The sequence below is a fragment of the Amblyraja radiata genome, chromosome 27, assembly GCF_010909765.2.
Source record: "Amblyraja radiata isolate CabotCenter1 chromosome 27, sAmbRad1.1.pri, whole genome shotgun sequence".
In the NCBI taxonomy this organism is placed as follows: Eukaryota; Metazoa; Chordata; class Chondrichthyes; order Rajiformes; family Rajidae; genus Amblyraja; species Amblyraja radiata.
Window position 1 is genome coordinate 9,650,557 of NC_045982.1, and position 12,370 is coordinate 9,662,926.

At 43.6% G+C, this 12,370-nt stretch overlaps 1 protein-coding gene across 1 annotated transcript in view; it reads right to left on the reverse strand.

The window, feature by feature from the left end:
* znf683 (zinc finger protein 683) overlaps nt 1-11,052 on the reverse strand; it is a 49,037-nt gene extending 37,985 nt beyond the window's left edge. The window contains exon 1 of the mRNA XM_033045059.1: nt 10,861-11,052. Within this exon, the coding sequence (XP_032900950.1) occupies nt 10,861-11,037 (177 nt within the window). The 5' untranslated portion in view covers nt 11,038-11,052. The remainder of the gene's footprint in view (nt 1-10,860) is intronic.
* Between the last annotated feature and the right edge of the window lie 1,318 nt (nt 11,053-12,370).

The window sequence follows — 12,370 nt, forward strand, 5'->3', positions numbered from 1 at the left end:
AACTCTGGAGTAGCTGCAGAGATCCACAGCTCAGGTGGGAGAATCTGTCCACAGGACAACTATTAGTCGTGCACTCCACAAATCGGGCCTTTATGGAAGAGTGGCAAGAAGAAAGCCATTGTTGAAAAAAAGCCATAAGAAGTCCCGTTTGCAGTTTGCCACAAGCCATGTGGGGGACACAGCAAACATGTGGAGGAAGGTGCTCTGGTCAGATGAGACCAAAATTGAAGTTTTTGGCCTAAATGCAAAACGCTATGTGTGGCGGAAAACTAACACTGCACATCACCCTGAACACACCATCCCCACTGTGAAACATGGTGGTGGCAGCATCATGCTGTGGGGATGCTTTTCTTCAGCAGGGACAGGGAAGCTGGTCAGAGTTGATGGGAAGATGGATGGAGCCAAATACAGGGCAATCTTGGAAGAAAACGTGTTAGAGTCTGCAAAAGACTTGAGACTGGGGCGGAGGTTTACCTTCCAGCAGGACAACGACCCTAAACATACAGCCAGAGCTACAATGGAATGGTTTAGATCAAAGCATATTCATGTGTTAGAATGGCCCAGTCAAAGTCCAGACCTAAATCCAATTGAGAATCTCTGGCAAGACTTGAAAATTGCTGTTCACAGACGCTCTCCATCCAATCTGACTGAGCTTGAGCTATTTTGCAAAGAAGAATGGGCAAAAATTTCAGTCTCTAGATGTGCAAAGCTGGTAGAGACATACCCCAAAAGACTTGCAGCTGTAATTGCAGCGAAAGGTGGTTCTACAAAGTATTGACTCAGGGGGGCTGAATACTTTTGCACGCCACACTTTTCAGTTTTTTATTTGTAAAAAAAAATGAAAACCATGTATCATTTTCCTTCCACTTCACAATTATGCACCACTTTGTGTTGGTCTATCACATAAAATCCCAATAAAATACATTTACGTTTGTGGTTGTAACATGACAAAATGTGGAAAGGTTCAAGGGGTATGAATACTTTTGCAAGCCACTGTATGCCATTCAATCTCTCCCTGCAGCATTCTGGCAAACCTATCCAAAGCCTCCACATCTTTCCTGAAATGGGATGACCAGAACTGCACGCAATACTCCAAAACTCTATAAAGTTGCCAACAGGTGCCAGCCAACACATTGTTAGCAGCAGGAAGAGAGAAATCTCAAACTTAAAGCAGTCAGCCAAAGTCCTGAAACGTCTGATGGTTGTGCTGAGTAACTCGCTGATCCTCCATAATCTTCAGTTCACCCAAAATGGGGTGGCACAGTGGCTGCCTTATAGTGCCAGAGGCCCAGGTTCGATGCTGACTATAGGGGCTGTCTGTATGGAGTTTTCTTGTGTACGTTCTCCTTGTGACCACGTGGGTTATCTCCGGGTGCCCCGGTTTCCTCCCACACACCAATGACGTGCTGGTTTGTAGGTTAATTGGCTTCGGTAAAATTGTAAATTGTCTCGAGTGTGTAGGATGGTGCTAATTACAGTGTGATCGCTGGTCGATGCCGACTCGGTGGGCCAAAGGGCATGTTTCTGAGCTGTATCTAAAACACAACAGACACTGGATCACATTCAGCCATTCCAACTGAGCTATCTGATCTATATTGGTTTCTGCTGCAGCTATCATTTTCAAAATCTTTCAATGGCCCTCGATCCTCTTCCAGCCTTAGAGCCCTTTAAGATTTCTTCACTCTACAACTTCAGAAATCCCTAAATTCCTTTGCAAAAAACAAACCGTTGGAGGGATTCAGCAGGTCAGGCACATCTGTGGGCAGAAGTGGACAGGCAGACATTTTGAGACAGGACCCTTCTCCAACCACAACACAAGGTCCAGACTGATCATCAACATTCAGAGCAAAACCTTCTCTACGCACATCCATCAAAAATTCCACAAGATGAATATCCTAACGTCCCAGACAAAAATGAATTGGGAAAAATATGCAATGCTTTGTCATAAAGAGGGGATAGTAAATGGGGTCAGCGTAGGATTTAAAGATCATTTTTAAAAAAGGTATATAGAGACGTGAACCCCACAATGAAAGTGAATAGAACTCACTTTTCCATGTTTTGGCAAGTGTTGAATATCAGTCTTCAACTGGAGACTCCAGGTTCACCCCAGAGAACACAGAGCCCAAGTCTGAGACTACACGTGCATTAATACTGATCTACATTCTCACAGCCAAAACCATTGGCACCTGAACAAAACCTTCAGCTCTCACTTGCTGCAGGCTGTGATTCCATCAGCTGGACTAACACCCCTATGATAGAAAATGGTGTCTGCTCCTGGAACATGGACACAAGATCCAGGTGATTACTTTCAGCACAGTACCTAGAGAACACTGCACCGTCAGTGCCACTGTCTTTCAGCCAAGGGATTTAACTGCAGCTGTGGCCCAGCTTCAATGCAGAAGAGCGAAGTTCTCCCCATTGTTCAGGCTAAACAGTTGCCTCTCAGCAAACACCACTGAACAGATCAGCTCCAGGTTCAGTATGGACCCCACCATAAAAATTGGTTGTTACATTTTTTCTTACTATGCCTTCAATAGTACTTTATTGACCGAGAAGTATTTTGGGGTGGCATTTGATAATAAATGGCACTCTGTAAATGAGTCTTTCCCCCCTGTCTCCACTTTGCAAATGCAGAATGACACCCTTGAGAAAGTGAAACACATGCTTGGCCTATGTGAAGAGGTAACGAGGAAACACTGTGGGACTGTTAGCCCTTCAGTGCCAGGAACCCAGGTCCACCTCATCGTGCAGTGAAGGAAATCCCCACCAACAGCAGCAAACAGAAAATCTGACGGGCCACAGTTACTGGATTAGTCGTGTGAATTCAGAGGAAAGAGCTGTTTCCTGTTTACTCTCCAACCGATCAGAGGACTGACTCTTCGTGAAGCAATTGCACTGACAGAACCGCAGACTCATCGCAGTCTCTGAACAATGGCCACGACCTTTACTAAGGCTCTAATAGCAAAATATGGTCAAATTTCTCGTGGACATACAGGTTTTATGTCTTTTATATATTCTGCATGGAACACAGAATTATTAAATAGCGTAGCGTCGAAGGCTAATACAGTTGGTCTGCATTAGCTGCTGAAAGACAATTAGGCTACATTTCACTTGCTTCTATTGATTTATTGCTTCAAGCACTCCAAATCTTAACCAGTTAATGTGGAAACAAGTTTTCTATTATGCTACCTCCAATTCTTTTGCCATTTAACTTAATTCTGCTTCCTCTGGTTATTAGCCCTTCTGTAACTGAAAACGCTTTTTACATTGAAAACCTTCACTTTTAACAATTATACAAGTCTACTCGTTGTGTCCTTGGGCAAGACACTTCACCCACCTTTGCCTGTGTGTGAATGTGTGTGAATGTGTGTGAGTGATTGGTGTTGGTCGGAGGGGCCGTAGGCGCAGAATGGCAGCCACGCTTCCGTCAGTCTGCCCCAGGGCAGCTGTGGCTACAGAAGTAGCTTACCACCACCGAGTGTGACTGAGGAGTGAATGAATAATGCGATGTAAAGCGCCTTGAGTATTAGAAAGGCGCTATATAAATCCCATCCATTATTATTATTATTACTCTCGTGTTTCTCTGTGGAGAACAATCCAGAGTATCTCACGTCTTGTCCAGGCCGTTGCGATCATAGATGCCCGCAACAAAATACACGTTGGTTTGTAGGTTAATTAGCCAGTGTAAATTTGCTCTTAGTGCGTAAGGAGTGGATACGAAAGTGGGATCACTTAGAACTAGTGTGAACAGGCAATCGATGGTCGGCATGTACCCGGTAGGCCGAAGGGCCTGTTTACATGCTCTATCTTTCAATCAATCAATCAGTCACTTCTGTACCCTCCCCAAACCCCTCACGTTCCTGAGGAAGTAATGTGTCCACAATGTGACAAAAACTGTGGTCCGACTAACGTTAATACAGATATAAATAATAGAAAGTGCACGGGCGCTGCCTGTGTGTTTCAGTATTTCTGCTCGAAATTCAGGTTTCTAGCATCTGCATTTATTTAATGTCCATTGATTAGATTTATACTGGCTTTGCCCAACTTCCTGACATTTAAAATCATTTACTTCAAATAACGTCCACTCAACTGGGCTTTTCTGGAGATTGGGGAAGAGGGGATGTGAGCGCAGGTCATGAAAGGTCCACGTTTACACCTCTCAAGCAATGTATGCCTCCACCCCCACCTCAAATACATTGCCCCTGTAACATTCATCCCATATCTCCACGCATACGCATTCCAATGCTCACTTGGTCATCTATCTCTATAAGATCACCCAAGACAATATTATCACATCCCATCACCGCTGTAAACTCCCCCCACACCCCACGCACTACCACCAAGCCCTCTGTGGATAACACCGATTCCAAATCTGATCATAACTACAAAGGTTTCATTACTGTTTCTAAATCATTCATGTCTGTGTCCGTCATGTCTCTGCCTTACAAACCGTCATCCCTCAAATTACTCAAGAAGGAACTGCAGATGCTGGAATATCGAAGGTACACAAAAAAGCTGGAGAAACTCAGCGGGTGCAGCAGCATCTATGGAGCGAAGGATCGTCAGTCTGAAGAAGGGTTTCGGCCCGAAACGTTGCCTATTTCCTTCGCTCCATAGATGCTGCTGCACCCGCTGAGTTTCTCCAGCTTTTTTGTGTACCATCCCTCAAATTACATCCCCTTACCCCACCATTGCTGCCCGTACCATCAAACAACAAGGGGGCTCTGTGGCGCAGGGGTAGAGTTGCCACCTTACCCGGGTTCGATCCTGACCACGGGTGCTGTGGGAATTTTTATCTTCTCCCTGTGACCGCGTGGGTTTTCTCCGGGTGCTCCGGTTTCCTCACATATACCAAAGACGTGCAGGTTTGTAGATTAATTGGCTTCTATAAATTGTCCCTAGTGTCTCTGATAGAAATAGTGTGTGGGTGATCATGGTCGGCGCGGGCTCAGCGGGCCGAAGGGCCTGTTTCCACGCAACATCTCTAAACTAAAACTAAACTAAATCAGGCCTAAACTCTGAGGCCCTTTCCCTGAGCCTGCCCCCTCCTTCATATCATCCTCAAAATCCACCTCTCTTTTAAAAAATTAGATCAAGCACTCAAATATTCTCTAACAAGGCTTCCTGCTAAATTTTGGCCGATAACATCGTTAAAGATGAATCGGAGTTTTAAAGCCAATGTGTGGCTATAAGCATTTCTTTCAGCATAATTTTGTTCTAGGTGCTCTGGAAGCATTTGATGTACAATGAAGAGATGTTTTCCCTCTATTTAATCTTTACAGCGCCTACCCTTTGTTTGATGTCAATATCAACTCAATTGTTTTTTAAATGATTTATTCCCGGCACTCCCTCAGCCTGCCTAATTATGTGGTTGGAGAAACTTTAAGTGTCCATTGTCTGAAACGCAATGAAGGATCTTTCATCACGTCTGTTCCACCCACACTCTGGGCAAGTAGGTGGAAGTTAGCTTGGCATGTCTCACAAACTATTCAGAGGTGAAGTAAATCCCAAAACACACTACTGACTTCACTGAAGGTGTACTGTTGCCAAGACAGACACAAAATGCCGGAGTAACTCATCGGGTCAGGCAGCATGTTTAAGAAGGAACTGCAGCTGCTGGAAAATCGAAGGTACACAAAAATGCTGGAGAAACTCAGCGGGTGCAGCAGCATCTATGCAGTGAAGGAAATAGGCAACGTTTCGGGCCGAAACCCTTCTTCAGACAGCATCTCTGGAGAAAAGGAATAGGTGACGTTTTGGGTGGGAAACCTTGTTTGGTTGCCCTCCATCTCATGAAGATTGTCACTCACTAATTTCCATTGGGAGCCTGGGGGAAATTAGGTTTCTTTAATTTATAAATCTTCCTTCATTGTCAACTCAGTTTTAATTTGGGGCTGTTGCACAATTCTCAACACAGTCATGATTAAGACTCGCTTGAGGATACTGTTACAGTAAATGAGGCGTCCTCAAAAAACAAAACATTGGAGAGGCAACACCTCTTCCACGATAATTCTCACTAGCAGTGCCCCGCAAGGCTACATATTCAGCCCCTTACTATATACCCTATGCACGCACGACCCTGCAGACAAATTCCGTCCAACTCATTTTACAAGTTTGCAGTTAACACCAACGCAGTGGACAAGATCTCAATCAACAACAACCCAGAGTACAGGAAGGAGTTAGAGAGCTTAATATCCTGAGATCAAGACCACAACCCCCTACCTCCACATCAGCAAATTGAAAGAGCTGGTCACCTACTTTAGGAAGTGGGATGACTTACACACGCCTGTTTATCAATGGTGCTCAAGTGGAGATATCTCCAACAATTTGACTTGGTTTAACCACATGAACACTGTGGCCAAGAGCACACACCACGCCTCCACTTTCTCAGAAGGCTAAGGGAATTAGCATGACTGCAGCGACTCGTACCACTTTCTACAGATGCACCACAGCAAGCTCACTATCTGACGCATCACATGTAGGCGGAACAACTGCTCTGCTCAAGATTGCAAGAAATTGCAGAGAGTGGTGAATGCAGCCTCGTCCATTGTGCAAACCAGCCTCCCTCCCATCAACTCAATCTACATCACCCTGCCTCAGGAAAGCAGCAAACAAATCAAGGACCACTCACACTTCAATCATTCTCTCTTCGCCTCTCTCCTGAAGGCAGAAGATTTTTTTTTAAAAGCTTGAAAACACACACCACCTATTTCAACCTTGCTTGTTTCCAACTGTTAGCCAACTCTTGGATGGATCTCTCAAATGCTAAGGATGAATTTCTGACACCCCAATCAACCTCGTTGCAGCCCTTGCACTTTTTTATCTGCACTTCTCCTATATTCTGCATTGTTTTTTTCTCTCTCTTGCACCACCTTAATGTAATTATGTATGGTACGATTTGCCTGGACAGGATGCAAATTACAGTTTTCACTGTATCTCAGGACACATGACAATAATAAATCACTAGTAATACCTTCAAAACAATCCAGAGGAAATCCCCAATACTCGCCCTCCCAACTACTGCTTTAGCAAGGTTCTATATAAATGTGAGGTTGTACATTAATGCAAGTGAAAGGCTCTATATAAATTTAGATTTTCTTTCTGCTGCCATAACCCTGCATATTCTGATCAATTGTAACAAATATTAGGCAGGTGATATAGCAACATTTAAAAGACATTTGGACAGGTCCTGTACAGTACATGTTTAGAGGGATATGGGCCAAAAGTGGGCAGGTGGGACTAGTATAGAGGGCACTTTGGTCAGCATGGGCAAGTTGGGCCTGTTTTTGTGCTGTATGACTCTATGACTATTCAGCGAAACCAACAAAGCCTTTATTTCCATTGATGTTGAGCGATCAAACGTCATCATAAACCCACAAAGATATATGGTGCTTCTGGCCCACTGCTTGCCCAACCACTGCCCTTTCTATAACCCCTCCTTCTCCACTTTCACCCACTTCACCTTTATCTCCGCCCATATTCCCAGTGGATATTCTGCCATTGGGCAGTCATACTCCAGCAATCCATAAAATTCAATGAAATTATCAAACCATACCGATGAGGCCATTCAGCTCACTGCGACTGTCCCAGCTTTATGAATATGTTATCCTTCTGCTTTTTCCCCACATACCCACCTCCAGTTTAAATTCCATTTGGAATATTTTGGAGGACCAAGAAACCAAGAACCAAGAACAGGCCTTCTTTCCAGAACTTTATTGCTATCAAATTTGCCTCTACCTACTTTTTGGAAGAATCCAAGTTTTAATGGTGTGCTATGTTAAGATATTGTATACATTTGTATTTGTATATTTTCATTGTATATTTTTATTTTTGCTATCATCTTTCCGCACATTATCAATACATCATAGTTTGAATCACACTTGTATTACGGTTATCGTTTTATTGAACTTTACTATGTGTTTACAGACCTGTTAAGGCACTGCAAGAATTACATTGTGTAGGAAGGAACTGCAGAAGCTGGTTTAAACTGAAGATGGACACAAAATGCTGGAGTAACTCAGCGGGACAGGCAGCATCTCTGGAGAGAAGGAATGGGCGACGTTTCGGGTCGAAGAAGGGTCTCGACCTGAAACGTCACCCATTCCTTCTCTCCAGAGATGCTGCCTGTCCCGCTGAGTTACTCCAGCATTTTGTGCCTATCTTCGCAAGAATGACATTGTTATGTTGACAGTATATATGACAACTAAACACATTCACATTTTCAATATTGACTCCACACAGGGCTGAATTTCCATCAGGGAACACTCAATTATCTGCTGTATATTCAATCCATTGGGCAACCAGTGATAGTCAAAAGAAAGATGTACTTACGCATGACCCATGCCAAGAACAGGAACTACAAACAGTACAAGCTCATCCAAGGTTGCATGTATTATTATGCTATTATAATTGGGTAGGTTTTACCTCAGTTTCAGAAATGTAACTATGATCCATTGGGGGCATTATAATTAGATTACCAGAATAGGTATCAAAGGTTTCAAAGGACTTTTATTGTCACATGTACCAATTAAGGTACAGTGATATGCAAATTACCATACAGCCATACGAAAAAGAAAAAAAATAGGAGTCTGGACAGAAGAGCTCAACCCACCGCCACCCTCCCCCAACCCTCTCTCATTCCCCTCTTTCCCTCCCACCCTCAACCCTCTCCCATCCCCATCTTCTCTCCCACCATTTAATTGCTGGGGGCTGAGGGAATGTTACAGGGCTTTAAGTCGGGCGATGATAAGATCAATGGGGTTGCTTCAAGAGCTGGCAGAAACTTGATGGGCTGAATGGTCTCCTTCTCTATTGCAAGGAAATGCAAGTTGAAAATAAAAACAGGAAATTACAGCAAATTTTTGAAGTAGAATACGACGCACACGACCTATGTTAATCATGTACCTCAGGGCATGCAACCAAAACAATTCTGGGCAAGTTCAAATGTGTATTGCATAACACATTTCATCTAAATTTGCAGTTGGACAGGTCCTGTATAGTACATGTTTAGAGGGATATGGGCCAAAAGTGGACAGGTGGGACTAGTATAGAGGGCACTTTGGTCAGCATGGGCAAGTTGGGCCTGTTTTCGTGCTGTATGACTCTATGACTATTCAGCGAAACCAACAAAGCCTTTATTTCCATTGATGTTGAACGATCAAACGTCATCATAAACCCACAAAGATATATGGTGCTTCTGGCCCACTGCTTGCCCAACCACTGCCCTTTCTATAACCCCTCCTTCTCCACTTTCACCCACTTCACCTTTATCTCCGCCCATATTCCCAGTGGATATTCTGCCATTGGGCAGTCATACTCCAGCAATCCATAAAATTCAATGAAATTATCAAACCATACCGATGAGGCCATTCAGCTCACTGCGACTGTCCCAGCTTTATGAATATGTTATCCTTCTGCTTTTTCCCCACATACCCACCTCCAGTTTAAATTCCATTTGGAATATTTTGGAGGACCAAGAAACCAAGAACCAAGAACAGGCCTTCTTTCCAGAACTTTATTGCTATCAAATTTGCCTCTACCTACTTTTTGGGAGAATCCAAGTTTTAATGGTGTGCTATGTTAAGATATTGTATACATTTGTATTTGTATATTTTCATTGTATATTTTTATTTTTGCTATCATCTTTCCGCACATTATCAATACATCATAGTTTGAATCACACTTGTAGTAAGGTTCTCGTTTTATTGAACTTTACTATGTGTTTACAGACCTGTTAAGGCACTGCAAGAATTACATTGTGTAGGAAGGAACTGCAGATGCTGGTTTAAACTGAAGATGGACACAAAATGCTGGAGTAACACAGCGGGACAGGCAGCACTCTAGAGAGACGGAGTGGCTGGCGTTTCGGGTCACACTGAAGAGGGGTCTCGACCCGTAACGTCGCCCATTCCTTCTCTCCAGAGATGCTGCCTGTCCCGCTGAGTTACTCCAGCATTTTGTGCCTATCTTCGCAAGAATGACATTGTTATGTTGACAGTATATATGACAATTAAACACATCCACATTTTCAATATTGACTCCACACAGGGCTGAATTTCCATCAGGGAACACTCAATTATCTGCTGTATATTCAATCCATTGGGCAACCAGTGATATTCAAAAGAAAGATGTACTTACGCATGACCCATGCCAAGAATAGGAACTACAAACAGTACAAGCTCATCCAAGGTTGCATGTATTATTATGCTATTATAATTGGGTAGGTTTTTCCTCAGTTTCAGAAATGTAACTATGATCCATTGGGGGCATTATAATTAGATTACCAGAATAGGTATCAAAGGTTTCAAAGGACTTTTATTGTCACATGTACCAATTAAGGTACAGTGATATGCAAATTACCATACAGCCATACGAAAAAGAAAAAAAATAGGAGTCTGGACAGAAGAGCTCAACCCACCGCCACCCTCCCCCAACCCTCTCTCAATCCCCTCTTTCCCTCCCACCCTCAACCCTCTCCCATCCCCATCTTCTCTCCCACCATTTAATTGCTGGGGGCTGAGGGAATGTTACAGGGCTTTAAGTCGGGCGATGCTAAGATCAATGGGGTTGCTCCAAGAGCTGGCAGAAACTTGATGGGCTGAATGGTCTCCTTCTCTATTGCAAGGAAATGCAAGTTGAAAATAAAAACAGGAAATTACAGCAAATTTTTGAAGTAGAATACGACGCACACGACCTATGTTAATCATGTACCTCAGGGCATGCAACCAAAACAATTCTGGGCAAGTTCAAATGTGTATTGCATAACACATTTCATCTAAATTTGCATTTAATTTTACAAAAATAACTTGCGATTGCCATACGATACTCAAAGATATTAGACCAGTTAGGCAATTAGCCTACCTCATTGGCGTTTGCATATTTGAAGGTAAGGTTTCGGGGTATGGAAGCTCTGGCCCAAGGGATTTCAGTAGATTTGGAAAGGTCCCTTGCTTGGTCATGTACAACATAGGTGCACTTCTCCTCCAAATCCACCTCTCTCCACTGGCTCATGTCCGACACCTCGGCTTTCATCCTCATGCCCCCTCAGTGCCCCAGTCGCTTCGACATGACAGGACCAGTCACAACATCGGAGAATCTGCGAGTCAAGCAAAGAGGACGGGGAGAAACAATAAAAATAAAGAGTTACGCAGGAAATGAAAAAAACTTTTTGAAGCACAGTCATTGTTTTAATTCAGGGAATGGGGAAGTAAACTTCAGTACAGCAAGTCACTCGAAGAATAATGAGATAAATGACCAGATCATCTGCTTCCATTCTGTTAGTTGATGGTAGGACTTTTCTACGAACCTTCAACGCATTGGAAGAGGATCTTACATCCATCTCTGAGGCCGGGTAATCCCTTGGTTTAGGATCTCATGTGAAATATGGTACCTCTGACTTGATCTCTAGTGCAGATGCAAGGCAGTCCCACCCAGATCCACAATTAACATCTGATTATTATAATTCTTTGGTAGACAGAAATGCTGGGGTAACTCAGCGGGTGAGGCAGCATGAATGGAGAGAAGGAATTGGCGACGTTTCTGCGAAGAAGGGTCTCGACCCGAAACGTCGCCAATTCCTTCTCTCCGTTGATGCTGCCTCACCCGCTGAGTTTCTCCAGCATTTTTGTCGACCTTCGATTTTTACAGCATCTGCAGTTCTTTCTTAAACATTATAATTTTTTGCACAGCTACATCAAATCAGTTGGCAGCTGTGCAAAATGGTGCACTTCCCATGTTTCAAAGCAGGAGAGAAGCATCAAAAGACTTCAGGGGAAAAGTTTTTTCAGAGAGAGAAGGTTTTTCCATTACACAGCACATTCACCAGGGCATCTTCAGTCAAATCGCAACTCATCTTTCCACAGCCTGCTGCATCTCCGTTAATTAATAAAGGAGGCGAGTGGAGATGAGGGTGTGTCTAATTTTGGGGATTGGGAATGTAAATTGAAAGAAGCAATAGCAAACTTCACCTACAACACGGAACACAGAACAGTGCAGCACAGGAACAGGCCCCTGACCCACAATGACCACATTGGACATGATGCCAAGTTAAACTCATCTCCTCAGCCTGCACGTGATCTGTATCCCTCTGCAAATTTCTCTGCAAATCTACGTGCCAATTGAAAAGCCTCTTAAATGCCACAATCATATCTGCCTTCATCACTATCCCTGACAGCGCATTGTAGGCACCCTTCGCACTCTATGTAAAAAACTTGACCTGCACATCTCCTTTACACTTTTCCCCCCTCACTTTCAAGTACAGTTGCCAACTGTCCCGTATTGGCCAGAACATCCCGTATATTGGGCTAAATTGGTTAGTCCCATCCGGGACCACCCTTGTCCCGTATTAGACTGCTACCACTCGGGTCGAGGG